This window comes from Vipera berus (genome assembly GCF_964194415.1).
Source record: "Vipera berus genome assembly, chromosome: 2".
NCBI classification, from domain to species: Eukaryota; Metazoa; Chordata; class Lepidosauria; order Squamata; family Viperidae; genus Vipera; species Vipera berus.
Window position 1 is genome coordinate 109741350 of NC_138203.1, and position 25267 is coordinate 109766616.

At 41.8% G+C, this 25267-nt stretch overlaps 1 protein-coding gene across 3 annotated transcripts in view; it reads right to left on the minus strand.

Annotated features, from left to right (window-relative positions):
* Positions 1–10306: 10306 nt before the first annotated feature.
* Positions 10307–25267, minus strand: part of CHD1L (chromodomain helicase DNA binding protein 1 like) — a 74661-nt gene continuing 59700 nt past the window's right edge. For 2 of the 3 annotated variants that reach the window (XR_014025196.1, XM_081318248.1), the window contains exons 22-23: positions 13714–13822; positions 10307–12815 (exon numbers count right to left, since the gene is read on the minus strand). Coding sequence is in view for 1 of the 3 variants with exons in the window: in XM_081318248.1 (XP_081174374.1) it covers positions 12746–12815; positions 13714–13822 (179 nt within the window). In the remaining 2 variants the exon portion in view is untranslated. Of the gene's footprint in view, positions 12816–13713; positions 13823–25267 lie in introns of those variants that run through there. The other variant, XR_014025197.1, reaches the window with a different exon arrangement.

Below are 25267 nucleotides of genomic sequence, written 5' to 3' on the forward strand. Positions count from 1 at the left end.
AGAAAGGTTCACATTTATTTATTTATTTATTTATGGGATTTATATCCCGCCCTATCTCCCGAAGGACTCAGGGCGGCTAACAACAAAACATATAATAAGTACAGAAATTAAGATAAAAATAAAATTAAAATCATCTGTGCAATAAATTAAAATTAAAAATTAAAAATAAATTAAAAATTGTAAATATAATTAAAATGCCTGTCAGTCCAGGTCAGCCTGGTGGAATAGGAGTGTTTTGAGGCCGCGGCGAAAGGATTGGAGATTTTGGGCCATCCGAAGCTCAGGGGGGAGCTGATTCCATAGGACTAGAGCTCCCACAGAGAAGGCCCTCCCCCTGGGGGTCGCCAGCCGACATTGCCTAGCTGACGGTACCCTGAGGAGGCCTTCTCTGTGTGAGCGTACTGGGCGATGGGAATTTGTTCCCGGCAGCAGATGGTCCTGCAAGTATCCCGGGCCTAAGCCATGTAGGGCTTTAAAGGTAAGTACCAGCACCTTAAATCTCACCCGGAGGGCAACCGGTAGCCAATGCAGCTCACGCAGGAGGGGTGTAATATGGGAGTATCAGGGTGCTCCCATCACTACCCGTGCAGCTGCACTCTGCACCAGCTGAAGCCTCCGGGTGGTCTTCAAGGGCAGTCCCATGTAGAGAGCATTACAGTAGTCTATACGGGAGGTAACGAGTGCGTGGGTGACTGTACTTAGGGCATCTCGGTCCAGAAAGGGGCGCAATTGGTATATTAGGCGAATCTGGGCAAATGCCCCCCTAGCCACGACTCCAATATGATCTTCAAAACTGAGTCGTGAATCTAGGAGGACACCCAGATTGCATGCTCTATCAATGGGAGGTAACATCTCTCTTCCTATAGTCAAAGATGGAACCTCTTGGACTAAACGAGATGACGGTATGTAGAGCCACTCAGTCTTGGCCGGGTTGAGTCGAATCCTGTTCTTTCCCATCCAAATCTGTACCGCTTCCAGGCAACAGGACATCACATCGAGGGCATCACTGGGTTGGTTCGGGGTGGAGATGAATAGCTGGGTATCATCACCATATTGATGATATTTCACCCCGAAGCCATGGATGATCTCTCCCAGCGGCTTCATATAGATGTTGAACAGGAGGGGCGAGAGCACCGATCCCTGAGGTACTCCACAACTAAGGGGCCTAGGGCTTGACCTCTGCCCCCCTGCTAACACCGTCTGCAAACGGTCCGAGAGGTAGGAGGAGAACCACCGCAGAACGGTGCCTCCCACTCCCAACCCCTCAAGACGACGCAGTAAGATACCGTGGTCGATGGTATCAAAAGCCGCTGAGAGATCTAATAGGACCAGGACAGAGGAATAACCTCTATCTCGGGCCCGCCAGAGATCATTCACCAGTGCGACCAATGCCGTCTCCGTGCTATACCCGGGTCTGAAACCCGATTGGTACGGATCCAGATACTCAGCTTCCTCCAGGATCAAAGGGAGCTGTCGTGCCACCACGCTCTCAACGACCTTCACAAGAAAGCGAAGGTTGGAGACAGGACGGAAGTTGTTTAAAATAGCTGGATCCAATGCAGGTTTCTTAAGGAGGGGCCTTACCACCGCCTCTTTCAAGGCGGCAGGGAAGTACCCTTCACTCAGTGAGGCATTGATAACTGCTAGGAGCCAGCCTCGTGTAACCTCCCAAGATGCATAGACTAGCCAGGAGGGACACGGGTCCAACAAACATGTGGCGGCACTTAGTTTCCCCATGATCTTGTCCACTTCATCCGGAGTCACAGGATCAAACTCTTCCCAAATGTTCTCGGCGAAATTCATCGTTTTCTTCTCGTCAGATACTGCCCAGTCAGAGTCCAGACCAGCCAGAATCTGAGCAATTTTGTCCACCAGATATTTACTAAATTCCTCAGCCCGTCCCTGTAGGGGGTCCTCTCCCGTCCCTTGATTTAAAAGGGAGCAGACCACTCTAAATAGGGCGGCCGGGCGGTTATCTGCGGACGCAATGAGGGTGGTGAAGTAAGTGCGCTTTGCCACCCTCATTGCCACAAGATAAGATCTAGAAAAGGATCTTAACTGTGTTCGGTCAGACTCGGACCGACTGGTTCTCCAAATGCTCCACATGACATTATGCTCTTATCCACTGTATTATGTTCATTGCAAAAGGTTTATGACTGACTATTAAGAAGCCTCCTGAGTGGAAGGTCAAGATAAAGTACAGAGAGAAAGCAAAGTGCTTGGCTCACATACTTGGAAGGGCAGGTTTTGCTTTCAATGCTTAGTTAATAATATTCTAGACAAGGCACAATCTCGGGTGGGACCAGCAGGAACTGCCAGAATGGTTGATGCCAACATCATTTATTTGTGCTGATATAGAGAGCAGAGCTAATAACATAGGAAAGTACTGAAGAAGGTCTCAGGAAACACTTAGCAACTAGACTACAGAACTGCAAACGTGTGAACAAAATGAAATGGAACAATAATGTGAGAATTATGAGGATCCTAACAATGGGGGGTTTTTTGTTCTGTGAGTTTTTTGTGGAAATCATGACACTAGAATGTTTATGGAGATTTTCAGTCATATGGAGATAGGAAGCCTCAAGCACAAGATGAATAGGAATAGCAGTGCTATAAGTTTGGGCTGAAGTCTGAGGTATTTTTTTCAAATGATTTTGAAGACTGTGTAATTCTAATGACTGGCTAACTTTGAACAGGATCATACTGTAATCTTTTCCTCTGAAGAGAGGGAACAGTAAAAGAGAGTAAAAGAAAATGATGTGATTTACTGAAATGGCCAGATTTGTTGTTGCCAGGAATGAGAAAATGGAATGAAATAGTTTGGGAGCCATTTACAATAACCACTGTAAGAATCTGAGTCATGGACACACTGACTTTAAGAGATAAACTTCAGAGGGATATTCTCCCACCACCAAAAGTAGCAATCAAACCAGTCCCTATTGCCATCTCTGCTGCCAACCTGAAGAGGGAAATTCCTTCTCTTGTACTCCAGGCTAGTTTCTTCAAATAGCCGTTCAGCAAACTGAAGTGACAGACTTCCGGTAGCGCTGCCGCGCCGAATGGCGGTGTTCTGAAGCCGCCCGATCCTGGGAAGCGTCAAAACGCCCGGAGGCAGCAAAACCAGCTGTTCCGCGGCACTGGAGCTTCTTCGGGAGAAGAGGGAGAGGCGAGCCTGCCTGGATAGAGGTAGAGCCCCCCTACGATCCTCCCAAGTAGTTTGGGGGATAAAAGGGTGAGCTACCTCGGAGCCCAGGCTTTCTCCGCTCCCAGGACGTCTTTGCTCCAAAAGGAGTGGAACAAGACGCGACAACTGCACCTGCTACTTAGAGGGGACTGTGAGTATTTTGAAAAGCAGGCAGAGCAAAGCAGGAAGATCTGGATTTTTAAATTGGATCTCAACTTTAACTCAGTTTCATTATCTTCTTCAAGCTTCAAGTGTGAAATGGAGTGAAAATGGCGCTGGAGTGTTTCTCTCCTGTGTGAAGTGACTGTGTTTGAAAAGTGTTATATTTTGCCACAAAGCAAGAGATACAATTCGCAATTGACTCTATTCAGTATTGGATTTTGTGTATTTGAAAGCCTGTTCCCTATTCTTCTTATTGAAAGTTAAGAACTCTGGGAGAATTGTTACTTTTTTTTTTCCTTTTCTTCCTGAACTTTGATTCTGCTGGGTGACAGAGGAAATTGAAACTTAAGAGATGGCTGCGAAACGTGGGGGAGGGCCCCCGCTTTCTAAGAACGCTATCTCCTCACCTATGCCACAAACTGTAGGGCAGACTTTGATGAAACCTACAGTACAACCACCCTCTCCCCCACCTCCTGCATTTACACTGACGGACATCCAGCAAGTTGTGATGCAGTCAACGCAAGTTTTGCAACAAGAAATAAAGAATCAAAACAACCAGATGAGGGAAGATATAGTGCTTGCACTCCAGGGCTTAGCTGCACATATAGAACGCCTGGATGCTCGTGTGGATTCAGTTATGGAGTATGTGGAGAACTTGGAAAATAAAATTACTGATGCTGAGCAGAAGGTTGATAGAGCAGAGGCCAAGATTGACAGAACAGGGGATGAGGTCACTATATTAGAGTATAAGAGCATGGAGTTTGCTTTGCGTATTAGAGGCCTCAAAGAGAATCCTAAAGAAAATCTGGAATGGGAAATAGCACAAGCAGTGGCTCCTGTTTTGAAATGGGAACCTGAAGAATTACTTAAGGAAATGGATAAGATATTTAGAGTTAACTCCTGGATTGCTAGGCAAAAAAGTCTACCTAGAGATGTAGTGATCTATTTTTCCAGGAGATCAACTAGAAATTCTATTATCCAGGCCTTTTATCGGGAAAAATTCCAGATTGCAGGCCAAGATATTATGATCTTAAAGGAGATACCTTCAAAAATTCTTGGAAAGAGGAAAGACTTTGCCTTTTTGTCTGATGAGCTTAAGAAGCGACAAGTCCAGTTCAGATGGGAAATTCCTATTGGAATTGTGGTAAATTATGCAGGGACCAGATATAGATTAGATACAATCTCAAAAGCAAAGGATTTCTACACTAAGGTCCTGAAAGCAGGTTTACCACCATCTCCCCGAATTAAGAGAACAGAAGCTAGACAAGATGATAAACAATTGAGTGAAGGGGCAATGTTACTGCCCCCTGAGGAGATCCAGAAACCGGAGGCCATGGAGCAGAATTTGACATTAAAGGAAGATCCAAAAAAACAGAGGATGACAAGAGCTGCACATAAGCATATGGAAAAGGAACAAAAACAGAAGTCTGCAACTGGTTCAGCTACGCAAGATGCGACTGCTTTAGAGCCCGTGGGAGGAGCACGTCCTAAGAGAGCAACAGCTGATCTTCAGGCCATGTTCCAAAGGCTCATGGTCACGAGAGATGGTGAAGTTCCTGACATGGAATGTTAACGGGCTAAATTCACCACAGAAAAGAAAGAATGTATTTTTTTATCTGAAACAACATAAAAATGACATTGTTTGTTTACAAGAGACACATATTGCATTAAGAGATCAAAAATATTTGACTAATTCCCGATTGGGAACATATTTTGCATCTTCTGCTCCGGACAAGAAGGCTGGAGTGGTTATTTACTTAAGAAAAGACTTTTCGGCAAGATTGATTGAATCAGATAAGCAAGGGAGATACGTTAGTATTGAATTAACATTACAAGGAAAGAAAGTTCTTCTTATTGGATTATATGCTCCAAATCAACAACAGCAAAAAATTTTCAAATTCTTATATCAAAGGTTAATTGAATTGGATTACAAATCTGTTATTATGATGGGGGATTGGAATGGGGTTTTGGTGCCATCTGAAGACAAGAAGGGGTCTTCTAAAACCCTTTGTAACTCAAAATTGCCTAAAGCCTTTTTTGATTTGAAGGAAGATCTGGAATTAAGAGATGTATGGCGGGAAAGGAATATGAGAGACAGGGATTTTACTTTTTTCTCGGATAGACACAAATCTTTTTCCAGGATTGACTTCATTTTGATTACTACTGACCTTTCCTCCTTGGTTAAGAACGTTAAGATTTTCCCTAGGACAATGTCTGACCATAGTCCTGTTTGGCTGGAGCTCTTTACTGAAGACACTAGTAGGAGATCCTGGAGGCTGAATGAGAACTTATTTACAAATGACTTGTTCTTGCAGAAATGTAGAGAACATATGAAAGAATTTTTTGTCACGAATATGCATAAAAATACTTCGATGGAAATGGTTTGGGATGCTAGTAAGGCCTATATGAGAGGGGTTTTGATTTATATGAATAATGCTTATAGGCGTAAGCAAGTGCAAAAACGTTTAGATATCGAGGAAGAGATTAAAACTAAAGAGAAAAAGTTTATTTTGAATCCATTGGATAATAATTTAAAGATCTCAATACATTTATTGAAAGAACAATTTAATATGCTATTGGCTGATCAAGTAGCAACTAATTTGCGTTATGCCAAACACAATACTTTCTGTAACGCCAACAAGCCTGGTAGATGGTTGGCTTATCAATTAAGGAAGAAACAGAAATTACGTACTGTAGACAAAATAGAATATAAAGGAAAAGAAGTCTACCAACAAAATTTGATTAAGAGGAGTTTCCTAGATTTTTACTCGAAATTATATTCTAAAGAGAATATACAAGCTCTAGATATAGATAAGTATCTGCAGGGAGCTCATTTTCCAAGACTTTCACAAGAACAACAACTTGAGATGAATTGCCCAATTACACCAGAAGAAATTTCTTTAGCTATTAAACAGTTGAAATTGGGCAAAACTCCAGGAACAGATGGATTAACAGCAATTTATTATAAAAAGTTGCTGCCTGAAATGATTGAACCCTTAAAGATTTTGTTTAATGAAATTCAGACTGGAGGCGCAGTTCCTCCATCATGGAGGACAGCTTTTGTATCGTTGATCCCAAAGGAGGATCAAGATCTTACCCAACCTAAAAATTATAGACCTATATCGCTCTTAAATACAGATTATAAGATCTTTGCTAAAGTATTGGCTAATAGATTAATGCAAGTTTTGAAACAAATGATTCATAGTGACCAATCGGGATTTATATCTGGGAGGTATATGAAAAATAATGTAAGACAAATTGTTAACTTGCTTGAATATTTGGATAAGAACAACCAAGTCTCCGCAGCACTGATATTTTTGGATGCAGAGAAAGCCTTTGACCAATTGAATTGGCAGTTTTTATTAAGAGTTGTTGAGGAGATGAATTTTGGAGAAGGTTTTCTACATGCTATTAAAGCTATATATCAACAACAAACTGCACAAATTATAGTTAATGGGGGATTAACAGAGACTTTTAGAATTGAAAAAGGTACAAGGCAGGGCTGCCCCCTATCACCATTATTGTTTGTTTTAACATTAGAGATTTTACTAATTAAAATTCGAGAGTCTTCTTTGATAAAGGGAATTAAAATAAAACAGAATGATTATAGGCTGAGAGCTTTTGCTGATGACTTGGTTGTGACAGTATCCCAACCGCTACAGTCGGTTGTAGACTTGATGGAAATTATAACTCAGTATGGTAAGGTTTCTGGGTTTAAGGTGAACAGTAATAAAACTAAGATATTATCCAAGAATTTATCTACGAGTGAAAGGGATATGTTATCTAACTTAACAGGTTTTGAAATAGTGAAGAAGGTTAAATATCTAGGAGTGCATATTGCAGCCTCAAATGTAAAATTGTATAAGAATAATTATGAAACACTATGGTTGAAGGTACAAAGGGACTTAAATAATTGGAAAAAATTACAATTATCACTACTGGGAAGAATTGCAGTTGTTAAAATGAATGTTCTACCAAAGTTCCTCTTTTTGTTTCAGATGATACCTATATTGAAAAGGATGCCAACCTTGATCAATGGCAGAAGGGTATTAACAAATTTATCTGGGTGGGGAAAAAACCAAGAGTTAAATTCAAGATTTTACAGGATGCCAGGGAAAGAGGGGGACTCAAGGCGCCGAATTTGAAATTGTACTATTATGCGGCTGCTTTGACCTGGGTTAGTGATTGGCTTAATTTAACAAGAGAATACTTCATCTTGAGGGATGGGATTTGGTATATGGATGGCATACATACTTGCTTTATGATAAGAAAGTAGACAGGGCTTTTAAATCCCATATTCTTAGAAGTGCTTTACTGCGTGTCTGGAAAAAGTACTATAATAAGTTAAATTATAAAATACCGATTTGGGGAATTCCTGGACATGCGATAGAGGGTGTATCTATGGGAGTGAGTATGGATATGGTTTCTTATAAGGAACTACTCAAATTGCAAGGGAATGATTGGCAACTTAAATCAGCAGAGGAGTTAAGACAAGAAAACATAAATTACTCTTGGTTTCAATATACCCAATTGAAAGCTAGGTGGAAGTCAGATCAAAAGGTTGGTATCACAATTACGGATCAAAATTTAGTAAAGCAAATTAGAGATTCAAATTGTGCACATATAAAGAGGATATATAATGCTTTAATTGAATTGGATTCGGAAACGGAATTGGTTAAAGATTGCATGATAAAGTGGGCACAAAATATTCAGGAACCAATCTCGTTGGACACCTGGGAGATAATTTGGGTCAGAAATGTTAAATTTACCCAGGCTCAAAATTTAAGAGAAAATTTTTACAAAATGTTTTATAGATGGCATCTGGATCCCAAGAAGTTGTCCAACCTGTATCCTAATCTGCAGTCTAAGTGTTGGAGGTGTGGTAGCTTAGAAGCTACCTATTTCCACATGTGGTGGACTTGTAGAAACATAAAAGCCTTCTGGATTAAAATTTGGTGGAACATTCAAAAGATTTTTAAGAGGAAGATAAAGTTTTCCCCACAATTGTTCTTACTGGGTATTGTTGTAAATTGTGATGTCAAAGAGACTAATCTGATGTTGAATATGATAACGGCAGCACGGTTACTGGTGGGACAATATTGGAAGAAGGACAATCTGCCCACGGTAGAAGAATGGGTGTTTAAAGTTTCTAATCTTGCAGAAATGTCCAAGATTTCTGCTTATTTAAAGGATCACTCACAGGAGAGATATATTTCAGTTTGGAGGAGATGGATAAATTATATTGAAAACAAATATGGGACCAAAAAGTTCCATTTAGCTTATGAGTAGAATTTAGTGGGATATTGTTATTGTTTGTAGTTATGTTAAGAGAGAGTTAAAGCGCAGTACGAATTTGGTTGATTGTATATTGTGTAAATTTTTATTTAGAATATGATTGTTGTAACTATAGTCCTGTATTTAGTTCTGGGAAGTGGGGGGGGGGAAGTGGGGGGGTTGGAGTGGGAGGGATTTGGGGATATATTGTAAAATTTTGTAAAACTCTTTAATAAAAAAAAAAGCAAACTGAAGTGACAAACCAGGAACTTTTGTAGCCGAGCAAACACATTTGTAATTATTCTTAACAAAATAAAGGTTTGAAAGCATGGCAAAGCAGGCAAACTGGCAGAGGAAGAGGGTAGCATACTTAAAACATCATTGAATCCATGATGCAGAGGCCTATCCTCTCATTGTAATGAGTCATCTGAATAGTTGGTGCTGAATAAACAAGCAACTTCAGAATCTAGTTCCTCACTGCAGTGCAGGTTAAAATATAGATCTAGATCATTTACCTCTGCAAATAAAGTAATTGGATTAGGATCCATTATTCGAACCAATGATTTGCTATGAAGACCTCTCCTACAGTAACAACACCCTGAACCAAACTTAATATTTTATACCTTGGTTTTCCATTTACCAAGACATGTTATATTAAGTGGGCTGCCAGTTTTATTTTGAAGAAAAAGCAGTTCTTAGATTCCCAATTTCTAACTGGAATTTGCTTCATGACCTGCTTCTAAACACTGGATTATCTTGTTTGTAACAGCCAACTTCTATTAGAAAAAAGCACCAAACTGGGATTGATCGACTTCAGTTCGACGTTTAACACAATCATTACCCAGCATCTAGTAGACAAAGTGGGCCTTTTAGGCTTAAACACCCCTTTGTGCAACTGGGTTCTTCATTTTCTTACCAACAGGCCCCGATATGTGCAAGCTGGAACAAATGCCTCTAATACCATTTTCTTCAGCACAGCTTCTCCTCAGGGCTGCGTCCTAAGTCCACTGCTGTTCACCCTGTTGACTCATGACTGTTGTGCTAGGTTTGCCACCAACCATAGTGGGCCTTATTCATGATGAGAAGGTGGAAGCTTACCGCAAGGAGGTTGAGGGGTTGGTGAACTGGTGTAAGGAAAACAGCCTAGTTTTAAATACCAGAAAAACCAGAGAGATCATTGTCGATTTCAGAAAAGGCAGGCACAGCCACACTTCTCTGTGCATTAATGATTCACCTGTGGAGATGGTTACCAGCATCAAATTCCTGGGTGTGCAGCTAATGAGTAGGCTGGCTTGGTCACTCAACAGTGAGAAACTGGTAAAGCGGGCACAACAGCACCTGTCTGAGAAAAGCTCATCTTCCTTCCCCTGTCCTGACCACTTTCTACAGTGGGACAATTGAGAGCATCCTGTCATACAGCATCACAGTCTGGTTTGGAAGCATCACTGCTTCAGACAGGAAGGCGGTGTACAGAGTGGTGAGGATGGCCGAAAAGATCATTGGCAGTTCCCTCCCTCCCATCCAGGACATAGCACAGAAGTGTTGTTTGAACAGGGTCCGTAAGATTATCCCTTATCTCACTTCATAACAAACTATAATATCCAAAATACACATTTTATCTATTTGAATGTAATCTTGTTGTATTTCCTAAGATTTATCTATTTCCCACCATATTAGATCATCTACTTAATAATACAATATCCCATTTAATAGATCAAAACCATTATATATATTGCCTGGGTTAATCAATAAATCAAACATATTCATAATAATTTTCTTTTCCCTTTTAGGTCTAATTTTTAAATATTAAACAGATAAAATCCTTATTTTCAACTGATTTCCAAATATTTTAAATCTAGAACCCAAAATTCCCCTTATCTCAACATTTCCCTTTAACCCTTTAATTGACAATATAAAATCCCCTCTAATGAGTCAAAATCCCAGCTTTTTCAACCTTATTCTAGCTTTCTTCCTTTGCCAACTAGGCTTCCACATCAGCGCTTTTAGATCATCAAATAGATTCCCTCTATTCTTATATATGTTATTTGAATTAAAGGAGACCATTTGATTGCCAGTTTTCTGGAAAAACTAGCCCATTTGTGTTCGTTAAATTGTCTCCCTGTTACTCGAGTCCCCCATGTTTGCTCTGATATATTTGTCTTCAATTCAATCTGTTTCTTTCTCATATTTCTTCTGATTTATATAGAAAGTCATTTCTATTTTCAATGTTGTCACTTCCTTTTCTGGATTTTCCATCAGCTGTATTTGTTGGTCAATTGAGTCCTCTGTCTTAATATTTGATTGTCCCACTTCTTCTGTTATCTTCTGCATTGTTGGTTCTTTGGTTGTAATCAAAATTTGGCTTTGTGCATCTAAGCTGGCATCTTGATCTTTTATTTTAGGTCTTATTTTATCACAAGCTAAAAGAATGTTTTCATGTATTGCTTTCAACATGGAAAGAATCTTTTCCTGGACTTCATCCATCTCTTTCATGTATTTGTAAACAGTCTTTCTAGTAAAAGTTGTTTGTTAAACAAAAGTCAGTAAAGGTTTACATTCACAGTTCAAGTAGGCCAATTTTGCTGCCCAGCTGTTCTCTTATAGCTAAGTCTCTCACAGATGGTACCAAAGTCAAGAAGGTCTTATCTAAGGTCTGGGCTTCAAGCCAAGTCTCTTTTTAGGAAATAACAAATTGCAATACCAAGCTTCAACACAAGACGTCAACAATGCCATTTAAAGTTTTTTAAGTCCCAAATTTTTCTAATTCTTTTTCCAATTTTATTTCTTTTTTGTAGATAAAAACAAGTCTCCAATAAAAATAGGAAAATTTTTGGTCCCCAAGTTTCAGGAACATATAAATAGATTAAAATTGTTCTTTTTAATGCTTTGATTCCCCTGGGTAGTCAGCTGCTGCTCTTCTTAGAGGGTGGGGTAGAAATTCCCTTCCCTCTCTCCTCACAGGGGGAAGATACTTCAAACAGCTTTTACAGGAAAAGAAGGTACTTAGGGTAAAGAGAAGATCAGAACTCACCCAGTTTCATCCGCATTGCTTTCAAAGTGCTTGATAGTAAATTTGACTTTGGCTATCTGCAGCCTAATGACAAGACATATTGCTATGGCTGGTCTTTTATCCGCCAGTTTGGAGGGCTGCCCCAGATTGAGTGGAAGGGCTTCTGCCATCCTGCGATCAAGCGGGGGTCTCCTCCTTGCTCATCGCCCCTACAGGGCAACTTTCGACACTTTCCAGGGACCCCCCAGCAAAGGAAACTCGGACGTGAAAGACGGAGCTCGCCTTCCAAGCATCTGCAGCTGCCGTGTTGGCAAACCGGAAGTCCCCCTTTCCTCTCTCATTGGGGAGGGTGCTTTGGGCAATTTTTTCAGGAAGCAGTCTTAGATTCATAAAGAGAGGAAAGGGTCTCACCCAGGTTGCTTGTTAGTGCTTATTGTCTTCCGTTGTCAGCAGCTTCTGAGCCTCTGATCAAACGAAAGGGCCGCCTTCCGCGATCAACGTGGGTCCCCTCCTTGCTCATCACCTCTACGGAGCGACTTTTGACTCTTTCCAGAGTCCCCACTGGGGCAAAATCAAACATGAAAGATGGAGCCCCATCTTCCTGCACCCATCCCGCTGGGACATCAAACTGGAAGCCCACAGCATTTTAATTAGCCTTCAGAATGATGCTTCTAAACTACAACACTGCCCTTCCTAATACACTTATAATCTATGACAATGTATATTGTTTATTTTAAATATTTTAAATATATATTCATTTCAAATGAGCCAGAGCTTTAAAAAACCCCTGAAGTAATAGTCTCATACACTTGAATAGTAAAACTAAAAGCTCGAGCAGATTATCTAAATGCTACTTCTACATTGGTTTCAGATAATTCTTTTATTGTGCAATCACTCTTTTTATTAAATTTCACCTAACTCTTCATTTTTTTCAGATTGCCTCTGAAGCTTTGGATATTTTTTCTAAAGCACAATTTGCCCCATTAATATAGAAAGTACCCAGAACTATAAAATACAATTCTGATTAAAAAAAATGAAGAAAATTACATAAAATTGAATATTCAATTCAGTTTATCCACTGAAAATGTCAATTTCTGCTTAATAGCTGAAAAACTTTAAGATTGTAGTATTGCTACTGTGGATTCCTTTGAAGACGATGATGCTTTAATTCTTGGAAAGTAGTATCTGAAGAACATAGTTAAGGAATTGCCAACAGTTATTATCAGCTTAACTCAATTGCTCTCTTATGTCCTATGCCTGTTATACAGCCTCTTTCACTAATTTGAAAATAAGCTTTGTTTAACATATTTTTGTTACTTTTACAAATATTAGAACAAAATCTTCATAGAGTTTGTTTTTAGCAAAGGTTGTAAAAGGCCTTTGATAATCCCCATGTTAAATAAAAAAATAAAGAATCAAGTGATTTTGGGAGGCAAAACTTACATGTCATCTTTTTGCATCTAAGAAAACAAATTATCTTCCAGGAATGCCTTTGGGAATGCCTTAGCTATATAATATCACATAGTATTGCTTTTCCCAGACGGATGAATATTCAATGTGTATGGCAACCTACGTTACCCAGCAGCTCAAGTTTTAAAGTACAATTTTTGTTATAAGCTCCACTATTTTGCCTCAAGTGTTTGCTCTCACCAGGAAAACAGGAGAAAAATCAAATCAGACAAGCCTTCTGTGAATACATTTGCTCAGTTGTAATTAACATTTAGAGGATGACTTCAAAAGCCTTTCCTTCAAACTAATTAAAAGAATCTGAACACACTGTTCTTCTAGAACTGCAAGCTGAAATGCAACATGTTTTTGCATAAAAAAATGTCTAAACTAAAAGGGGAGGGAATCATTTTGGATTGTCTACATCAGCAAAATACCCAGTTGTTCAGATCTCAACAAGTGTCCCATGTCTTCACTCAGAAGTTCTATTGTTTCAATATACATCTTTGTCTGGTTTCCTTAGCCTGTTGAATAAGTAAAAGCAATTAATTTTAGCCTGGTTCTTGGAAAGTCTTAATTCACTGTGAAATACAGATAACCACCATTATTTTGAGTAGTGTAAGACATGTAAGGATACACAAATGTGGGAATTCCTCTAGATCCCAAGTATTTGCGAATGAGACGTTCTGTTCCATACCAATTAAAGCCTTTGGTTGAATATCCAATGCGAGGAAGATGAATGCTTGCTGAAGTAAAGGATAAAGAGAGAAAATATCTGGTATGCAGTACCAATAACAATGTTATTGCAGTACCAATGACAACGTTATTGCACTATCACTGACAATGTTTATAACTAGGAAGTTATAAACAAATTATATCTTACATTAGTTCATACAAAGACAACACTTGGAAGCCCATTTTGTTGCAATGTAAACTGTAACGGGTTAATGTTCATTTAAAATCTGTTCTAATATGAATAGCAGAACTTTTTGACGTTTTTGGCCTTCAGTTTATTAGATGCAAACATGCTGGTTTTGTCTGGGGTCTCTCTTTTTTCTCTGTGATATTGTGTTTGATTGGGCTTTAATAATCTCATTTTTTAGAGTTTCCTAAGCATCTTGAGTTGTTTTTTCCTTTAGGATTTCCATTTATGGATTTTTTTCCTAATCCTTAGTTTGTTGAAGTCACCTCTCTTGAAATCCAGAACACTAATTTGACTTTGTTCAGTTACTCGCGGCTCCATTATGTTGAATTTTAGTATGACATGGTCAGTGTCTCCCAAAGTTCTTACAACTTCTACCCTTTCTGTTATTTCATTGCTATTAGCAAGAATTAAGTCTAATGTAGCTGACCTTCTAGTTTCTTTCCCTACATTTGGGAAACAAAATTGTCAGCTAAGCATGTCAGGAGCCTGTTTGATCTCCCACTTGCTGTAGTCAGTCTCCCAATTGATGTCAGGGTAGTTAAAGGACTAAAACAGTCCTTTATTTAACTGATTAGCAAAATGTTCATCTATTTCCTCTGCCTGGTTGGGTGGCCTGTAGTATATACCTACAGCAATGTCATTTCTTTTTCCTCTAATATTCACCAAAATGCAGTCCTGTGTATTTCTATATGGCTAACCCTACACTGGCTTCCTATGGATACTGTTCTATACCCAAGTTCCCCTTGCTTCTCTCACCACTCCTTTCCTTATTGTCTGATCTGTTGTGTTGTGACTTATGTTTGGGGTTTGGTCTTAAAAGATTGGTCAACCTCCACTTCCATTTCTAGTTTAAAGCCCTTCTAATGAGGTGAGGAAGTTCTTTTCCACATATTGTTCTTTTCCACAATGCTTATGAAGTACAGCACATCTCTTGCCAGAAGCACTTCCTATAGGTATTGTAAACCACTGTCTAAAAAAATCTAAAGTTCTCTCAATGGCATTGTCCCTTGAACCAGCAGTTTACTTCTAAAACCCTCCATTGCCTCATTGGGTGTTGACAGTTAGCAGTATAGAAGAGAAGACTATTGTCTCCCATATGTTTTTGCTTCCTGCCCAGTTGTTCATGGTCTCTGGATATTATTTTCCTGGTTGTATCATTCATCCCAACATGAAAGAGAAAAAAGGGATAATAATTGATTATTTTGGTAGGCTCTCTGTCACATCTTTGATCTTAGTTCCAGGGAGACAACTTATGTCCCTCAGTGATCAGGTCTATAGACTGCTGATTCTGTTCCTCTAAAAAATGAGTCACCTATCATCAGCATAAGACTTTTTTTCTCTGGGGAAATCTGAGCTACTGGAACACTTGAAGGGGACTCTTCTGCCAATGTTTGCTTGTTTTCCCCCCGGGGGAGATTATGAAATGATTGTTCAGCTCTAGTGGTTATGGGGACAGTTTTGTCATTTTTTTTTACTACAAGTAACATGTTTCCAACAGTCGAGTTCTTGGGGTTCATTTTTCCTGATAGCTGTTTCCATATTGCTGTGTTCAGTTTGGATACAGACCTCTGCTTTTACTGGGAGTTTCAGAATGATTAGGTGTGCCTCTAGACCAGGGGTCATCAACCCTTTTGGATTGGCGGCCTGGTGGAAGAGGGAGGGGCAAGCGCTTTACGCATGCATGCACAAACATGAATGTGGTCATACGTGCGTGTACAAACAGGCTGCGAGCATGCGCAGCACACAAACGGAGGTGTGAGCATGCGCCCGAGGCTCTCAGTGACAGCGGCACCTTTGTAAGGCTTGTGGTACCGCTGCTGCCAGGTTTGTGGCGATGCTACCACCAGCGCGAGGCTCACACTGGCCTGCAGCAATGCTGTCCCCAGCATGAGGTTCGTGCTGCCGCCCTTGCGTGAGGATTACACCACGGCCTGCAGTGATGCTGCTCCAGCACGAGGCTCGTACCCCCGCGCCATGGCTCACAGCAATGCTGCCCTGGCGCAAAGCTTATGCTGCTGCCCCCGCACAAGGATTGCCTCAGCCACTGAGGCACTTGACCGGGTTGTACCCTTGCGGCCCCTGACCCGGCGCAGATCCCAGCGAGCTCCATGGCTTTCTGCGGAGCTCCGGGAGATGAAGCGTCGGAAACGGGGCCTAGAGAGCTGTTGGAGGTCGAGCCGATCCGAACCCGACCGATTGCGGTTAAGAACCCATATTAGGTCTTATCTCGCAGCGATGAGGGTGGCGAGGTGTAACTACTTCTCTACCCTCATCGCGTCCGCAGATAATCGCCCGGCCGCCCTGTTTAGGGTGACTCGCTCACTTCTTAATCAGGAGGTGAGGGAGGATCCCTTGCAGGGTCGTGCCGAGGAATTTAGTCAACATCTGTCGGATAAAATCGCTCGGATTCGGACCGGTTTGGACTCCAACTGGGCAGAGTCTGGCGATCAGGACACGAGCGGTCTTGTCAATGTTACCTGGGAAGAGTTTGATTCTGTGACCCCTGATGAAGTGGACAGGATTATGGGGAGGCTGAGCTCCTCCACATGTTTGTTGGACCCGTGCCCTTCCTGGCTGGTTTATGCAGCTAGGGAGAGGACACGAGGCTGGCTCCAGGCGGTTATATCTGCTTCTTTGAGTGAGGGTTATTTCCCCACCGTCTTGAAGGAGGCGGTGGTGAGACCTCTCCTCAAGAAGCCTGCCTTGGACCCAGCTGTATTGAACAACTTTCGTCCAGTCTCCAACCTTCGCTTTCTTGCGAAGGTTGTTGAGAGTGTGGTGGCGCATCAGCTCCCTCTGGTCCTGGATGAAGCGGATTATTTGGACCCCTACCAATCGGGTTTCAGGCCCGGGTACAGCACGGAGACGGCATTGGTCGCTCTGGTGAATGATCTCTGGAGGGCTCGGGACAGGGGATATTCCTCTGTCCTAGTCCTATTAGACCTCTCGGCGGCTTTCGATACCATCGACCATGGTATCTTGCTGCGGCGTCTCACGGGATTGGGAGTGGGAGGCACAGTTCTTCGGTGGTTCTCCTCCTATCTCCTGGGACGCTCGCAGTCGGTGTTGGCAGGGGGGCAGAGATCGGCCCCTAGGTCTCTCGTTTGTGGAGTTCCTCAGGGGTCGGTTCTCTCGCCTCTCCTGTTCAACATCTATATGAAACCGCTGGGTGAGATCATTCGTGGTTTTGGAGTTGGGTATCATCAATATGCCGATGATACCCAACTTTTCTTTTCGACCCCAAACCACCCCAGTGATGCCCTCGCTGTGATGTCCCGTTGCCTGGAGGCGGTTCGGGTCTGGATGGGGAGGAACAGACTTCAACTCAACCCTGACAAGACTGAGTGGCTGTGCATTCCGGCATCCCGGGACATTCAAAATGTTCCATCTCTTTCTATGGGGGGTGAGCTCTTACCCCCCGTGGATAGGGCTCGCAACTTGGGAGTCCTCCTAGATTCACGGCTTACCCTGGAAGATCATGTGGTGGCCGTGACTAGGGGGGCTTTCGCCCAGGTTCGCCTGGTGCGCCAGTTGCGGCCCTATCTGGACCGGGATGCCCTGTGCACGGTCACTCATGCGCTCGTGACCTCTCGCCTTGACTACTGTAATGCTCTCTACATGGGGCTTCCCTTGAAGACCACTCGGAGGCTCCAACTGGTACAGAATGCGGCCGCGAGAGTTGTCTTGGGAGTTTCCCGGTACTCCCATGTTACACCTTTGCTCCGCGAGCTGCATTGGCTACCAGTTGTCTTCCGGGTGAGGTTCAAGGTCTTGGTTATGATCTTTAAGTCCCTACATGGCATGGGTCCGGGTTACCTCGGGGACCACCTGCTGCCGGCGTCAACTCCCCTCCGCCCTGTGCGTTCCCACAGAGAGGGCCTCCTCAGGGTGCCTCCGGTCAGGGAATGCCGACTGGCGGCCCCCAGGCTTTGTGGAACCAACTGCCGGTGGAGCTCCGGATGGCATCAGACCTCCGAACTTTCCGTCGTGGCCTGAAGACCCATTTATTTGAATTAGCTGGTCTGGCCTGACGGGGGATTTGGGTTTTAAATTGTTGTTTTAGAACTGTATTATTGTTTTTAACTGGGCATTGATTTAATCTTTGTTTTAACTTTTGTATTGTATTGTATTGTTATTTATATGCCCTGTGAACCGCCCTGAGTCCCTAGGGAGAAGGGCGGTATACAAATTAAATAAAACGTAAAACGTAAACGTAAACGTACCACGGCCCACAGAGATCCCACCCCAGCTCGCGCTGTCACCCCTGTGCTGTGGCCCACCTGCCGCTTATGGTGCTGCCGCTGCCTGCACAAAGTTCATGGCAATGCCGCCATCTGCATGTGATGCACCGCCGCCCACCTGCCACTTGTAGCGCTGATGACCCCCATGCAAAGTTTGTGGCAACAATGCCACCAGCACGATACTAGCAGCGCTGCCATCGCTCGCACAACACTCGCGGCAACAGTGGCATGAGGGGGGGTGAGCACACGCACATGCACTGCCCAGCTACTTACATGGCCCACCCGGTAGTGGGCCATGACCCACAGGTTGGGGACCTCTGCTCTAGACTCTCTAATTTCTTTCTAGCAGTCCAACTAATTTACATTTGATGCAGGTGTAATTCGAGATCTCCATGAGCAGGAATACACACATGGCACAGACCTTGCAAGCCACTTTCTCTGTGACTTTGTTATCGACCATGTAAATGCTTCCAATAAATTCAAGAAAGGTTAGTGTTTTCCTCTTGTGGCTTTTGCTCCCTCTTGTGGCTAATCTTAAAACAGTATTTACATGGAACAAAGAAAGGGCAAACTCTTCAAAAATATCTCACTTCCACAGATTAGAGTTTATAATCCTCAAAAAATTTGCAGACTTATTTTACTCAAAAACGTGCAGGTAAATTGTGAAAAGTAAATCCAAGCTTCATTAGTCCTTCACATATTTAAAGAGAGAAAAAAAAACAACAAAAAAATCTGGAAGCCATATGTCCCAGCTACATTCATCTGAGCTTTTGCACTCACCTGAGTTGCACTCAACCAAGAAAACTTACGCTTTGTTTCATCCTTTTTATGATGTGCATTGCTCCTGAACTGGAGGGTGGTTTATTTCTTTTTATTTTCTCTTTTATTTATTTAAATCCCTCCTCTCTTCCCAATCAGGTGGTGGTGGTATTTACTTAAATCCTTTGCGCCCACTACTCTGGTGTTATTTCTTTAAGCCCCTCCCTTTTAAATCCTCTTCTCTGTTTGTGACAAAAAAGTGAGGTTGAAAGATCCTTCTGAGAGATACCCTCAATAGATAAAGAGAAGTGAGGTTTTTGTTGGCGTTCACTGTGGCCAGGGCTACTTAACTTCTTAGGAACAAGGCGACTGATTGCCCAAGTCTGCCCCCTTCTTGCCAGGAGGCGAGTTCTTCAGCAAAGCCAGGCTTGTTTCTGGAGAAGAAACAGAGCTGGAGAGAAAGCCCCTTTGGGGAGGCCAGAGAGCCCACTGTGAGGAGGGGAGAGCTAACAAGGACTGAATGTGGAAAAGGATGTGCTGTATCACCAAGACAGATTCTTTCTATGCTGAGAAAAAAAATGTACAACTGCTATGGACAAGGCATAACTACTTATATTGAAAATATCTCTTGTATCATATTTACTGTTTGCAACTACCAATAGGATTCTAAAATCCAGGTCATGGACTATTACAAAGTCCTTGAAGTGCTTATTATAAAAGCTACAGAATGTCAGCATCATTTCACTTGTTGGCTGGAAAGAACCATTTTTAGATTGGTTCTGGATCACTTTCATAGCCACCTTGAAGCAAAGAGCATACATCAAGCCACTGCTGCTGCTCTCCATCATGGTAGGACTCCTGCTTCAGCCAAGCCAGATCATGCTGCCACCACTGCTTCCCTTGTTGGCAGAGGGTCTTTCCCTTTTCTCTCTCCAGTTATATCTCTGCTGTCCTCACACATTGAGGTCACTGAATACAATCTAGGGGACTTTAACAGAATAACAGAATACCAGAGTTGGAAGGGACCTTGGAAATCTTCTAGTCCAACCTATGTTCAAGCAGGAGATCCTATATTTCAGACAAATGGCTGTTCAATCTCTTCTTTAAAATCTTCAGTTATGGAGCACCCACTTCTGAAGGCAACCTCTTCCACTGGTTTAGTGTTCTATCAGGAAATTTTTCCTTAGTTCTAGGTTGGTTCTCTCCTTGATTAGTTTCTATCCATTACTTCTAGCCATATCTTCAGGTACTTTGGAGCCCCCCCCCCCTCTTTGTGATGGCATTTCAAGTATTGGAACTCCGCTATCATGTTCTTTTCATTATACTAGACATACCCAATTCCTGCAACTGTTCTTCATTTGTTTTAGCCTCCACCCTCCTAATCATCTCTTTTCTGCATTCTTTCTTGAGTCTCAACATCTTTTTTATACCATGGTGACCAAAACTGGATGCAATACTCCAAGTACCAAAGCATTATAAAGTAGTACTAACTCTTCATATGATCTTGATACTATCCCTCTTTAATGCAACCTAGGACTGTGTTGGCTTTTTTGGTGGCTGCAGCACACTGTTGGATGATCAGTGATGGTCCGTGGTGCTCCACTAGGTAGGAAACCTAGATTCCTTTCACACTATTGAGCCAGGTGCTGCCTATTCTATACCTATGCATTTTTTTTCTTCCTATGTGTAAAACCTTACTTTTCTCACTGTTGAATTTCATTTTGTTAAATAGGGCCCAGTGTTCTAGTCTGTTGAGATCCTTCTTGATCTTGAGCCTATCTTCTGGGGTGTTGGCTATTTCCACAGCTTAATGTCTTCTGCAAATTTGATGAAATTTGACTTTTCTTTCCTGGTATGAAAGACTTCTCCAACCTTTGCCCATGGTTCAGGAACTTCTCTGGGCAATAGATCAACAGCTTACATAACTCTTGTTTTACTATAGATGTATCTGACACTTGTTATTATATTTTATGCTCCTTGCCAGGCACATGTCACTTTCACTTTGAGACTTCCTGACTTCATCCTTACAGGCCAGAGCTACCAATCATACTCCTCCTAATCATCCACCTTTCTTTCCTAGTTAGGTTTTATATGAGCTGGAGTTTCTTGAAGAATTCATTCTGTACGTTCTGTAAGTCTGTTGGGGGTGGACCAGATAAGGAGCAGAGACCCTGATTGGATCTGTTTGGATCTCCATAGCATTCAAACTGCATTTCAGCTTCCCAGAGCTGTTGGGATGTGCTACATTCTGTAAGTCTGTTGGGGGTGGACCAGAAAAGTAGCTATTGTACATCTTGGCACTAACGATCTGTCCCAAAAAGATATACTCTCTGTGCAGAATGATTTCCAGAGCTTGGGGCAGGAACTTAGCAGAATAGGCCGTAGGCTTACTTTTCCAGAGGTTTTACCAGTGTATAAGAAGCAAAATGGAAAAGGCCAGTATATAGCAGAATTCAATATGTGGCTAAAGAAGTGGCGAAAAGGGGAAGGCTTTGGATATATTAGTCACGATGTTTGTAGCTGGTCCAATGAAAAAATGTACAAAAGAGATGATTTGCATCCATCAAAGAAAGGGACGGAGTTGCTTGGCTATAAATTCACAGACTTTCTGGAGGAATATTTAAACTAAACAGCGGGGACAGTGAGTTAATTGATACAGAACATCCCTGTTCCCGGCAATCTAAAAATTATAGGGCTATCAGTGCATGTAACATAGATGTGTGTGGTGGACAAGAATATCAACCTTGCTGTGAAGCACAATCAAGCTTCTAATACCGAGTGCCACACAAAGTGCACTAACCAAATAGGTGGTAAGACAATAGGGGAACTCAGGCACCACACAACTCATGTAGAAAGTAAACACAGGGTCAGTCATAAAGGACTCAAATGTCTATACACCAATGCACAGAGTATGAGCAATAAACAGGGTGAAGTAGATATTCAGGTTAATGAGGGCAGATATAAAAGGGAGAAAAAATGACATTACCGTAGGTGTATACTATAGGCCACTCAACCAAACAGAGGAAATAGATGAACTTTTTGCTAGTCAGCTAACTAAGGTATGTAGGAAGTACATCACAATAGTAATGGGGGACTTTAACTATCCTGACATCAACAGGGAGACAAATTCTGCACCAAGTGGAAGATCAAACAGATTCCTGACAAACCTAGCAGACAACTTTGTCACCCCAAAAGTAGAGAAGGGAACTAGGGATTTAGCCATTTTGGATCTCATTCTCACTAACAGAGATGAAATGATAGAAGGTGTTGAAGCCACAGGAACCTTGGGAGGAAGTGATCATGCAATATTGGAATTCAACATTATGGAAGCACAAGCAACAGAATACAGACAAAGTAGAGTCTTGGACTTTAAGAGACCTAATTTCAATAAACTTAGAGAGAGCTTGGGAAGGATTCCATGGATGAGAATCCTCAAGGGGAAAACAACTCAAGAAGCTTGGGAAATTTTGAAAAGTGAGATAATAAAAGCCCAGTTTAGCACAATACCAACAAAGAGGAAAAATAACAGCTCTCAAAAGAAACCAGCATGGCTGCATAAAGAACTCTCTGATAAATTGAAAGATAAAAAGGACTATAGAAAGTGGAAAGAGGGGCACATAACTAAGTCAGAATATCAGCAAATAGCTCGAGCCTGGAAAGATGAAGTGAGGAAAGCTAAGGCTCAAAATGAACTAAGGCTTGCAACCAAAGTCAAAAATAACAAAAAAGCTTTTTTCAACATGTAAAAAACAAGAAAAAAGTGAAGGAAATGATTGGTCCATTAGTGAGTGAAAGTGGCAAGAAGGTGACAAGCAACAGGGAGAAAGCAGAACTATTTAACTCATTTTTTTGCATCTGTCTCTACACGAAGGGAAAAAACAGATCAACCTATCAAAAATAGTGCCATAAAAACAGAATAGAAACGCAAGTTAAGATAGGCAAGAAAATGGTAAATGAGCACCTGTCCAGCCTAGACGAGTTCAAATCACCAGGACCAGATGGATTACACCCCAAGGTTCTCAAGGAACTGGCAGATGTGATCTCAGAACCATTGAACCATATTTTTCAAAGATCCTGGAGCACTGGGGAACTACCAGAGGACTGGAAAAGAGCTGATGTAGTTCCCATCTTCAAAAAAGGAAAAAAAAATGGATCCAGGAAATTACAGACCTATCAGCCTGACCTCAATACCTGGGAAGATTCTGGAAAAGATAATCAAACAACAAATCAGCGAGCACCTAGAGGCAAACAAAGTCATTACTAAAACCCAAAATGGGTTTGTCAAAAACAGATCATGCCAGATAAATCTTATTGCATTCTTTGACCAAGTGACAAAATTAGTGGATCAGAGGAATGCTGTGGATATAATTTACTTGGACTTCAGTAAGGCATTTGATAAAGTAGATCACAAACAACTACTTGATAAGATAGAAAAATGTGGGTTAGACAGCATCACCACCAGATAGATTCATAACTGGCTGACTGGCCGTACTCAGTGTGTGGTCCTGAATGGAACCCCATCTACATGGAGGGAAATGTGTAGTGGGGTGCCCCAGGGCTTTTCAATATCTTCATCAACAATTTGGACGAGGGGATAGATGGGGAACTCATCAAATTTGCAGATGACACCAAGCTGGAAGGAATAGCCAATACTCCAGAAGATAGGCTTAAAATACAGGAGGATCTGGACAGACTTGAACACTGGGCGCTATCTAACAAAATGAAATTCAATGGTGAAAAAGTAAGGTTCTACATTTAGGCAAGAAAAACCAAATACACAGGTACAGTATAGGTGGTACCTTGCTCAATAGTAGTAACTGTGAAAGTGGTCTCGGAGTCCTAGTAGACAATCACTTCAATATGAGCCAGCAGTGTGCTGCAGCTGCCAAAAAGGCCAACACAGTGCTAGGCTGCATTAACAGAGGGATAGAATCAAGATCACGTGAAGTACTAACACCACTTTACAATGCCTTGGTAAGGCCACACCTGGAATACTGCATCCAGTTTTGGTCACCACGATGTAAAAAAGATGTTGAGACTCTAGAAAGGGTACAGAGAAGGGCAACAAAGATGATTGAGGGACTGGAGGCTAAAACATATAGGGAACGGTTGCTGGAATTGGGTATGTGTAGTTTAACGAAGAGAAGGGTGAGGGGTGATATGATAGCAGTGTTCCAATATCTCAGGGGCTGCCACAAAGAAGAGGGAGTCACGGTATTCTCCAAAGCACCTGAAAGCAGGACAAGAAGCAACGGATGGAAACTAGTCAAGGAGAGAAGCAACCTAGAACTAAGGAGAAACTTCTTGACAGTTAGAACAATTAACCAGTGGAACAACCTGCCTCCAGAAGTGGTGAATGCTCCAACACTGGAAGTTTTTAAGAGGAGACTGGACAGCCATTTGCCTGAAATGGTATAGGGTTTCCTGCCTGAGCAGGGGGTTGGACTAGATGACCTCCAAGTTCCCTTCCAACTTTCTTCTTCTTCTTCTTCTTCTTCTTCTTCTTCTTCTTCTTCTTCTTCTTCTTCTTCTTCTTCTTCTTCTTCTTCTTCTTCATTATTATTATTGTTTTGTTGTTGTTGTTGTTGTTGTTGTTGTTGTTATTATTATTATTATTATTATTATTATTATTATTATTATTATTATTATTATTATTATTATTATTATTATTATTATCCAGTTTTGGTCACCACAATGTAAAAAAGATGTTGAGACTCTAGAGAGAGTACAGAGAAGAGCAACAAAGATGATTAGAGGTCTGGAGGCTAGAATATATAAGGAACGGCTGCTAGAATTGGGTATGTCTAGTTTAATGAAGAGAAGGACTAGAGGTGACATGATAGCAGTGTTCCAATATCTCAGGGGCTGCCACAAGGAAGAGGGAGGCAAGCTATTCTCCATAGCACCCAAAGGCAGGACAAGAAGGAATGGATGGAAACTAATCAAGGAGAGAAGCAACCTGCCTGAGCAGGGGGTTGGACTAGATGACCTCCAAAGTCCCTTCCAACTTTACTATTATATGATTATGAGTTATTACAAATGTTAACATGCCACCTCTGTCTAAATGATAAACTATGAACAGGGCATTGAAAGGTAGCAATAGTGGTAGAAGGGAAGGTTAGGGGTCTAGACATTGATTTTTACTATTTCCAGGTTTGTATTGCAGTTGTTTGTCATCAGCTGATACATTCAGTCATCCATCTTCTTTTCCCCTCACTTTTTGTCTCTATGGTCACTGCCATTTGGCAGCATATATGGTAGCAGTT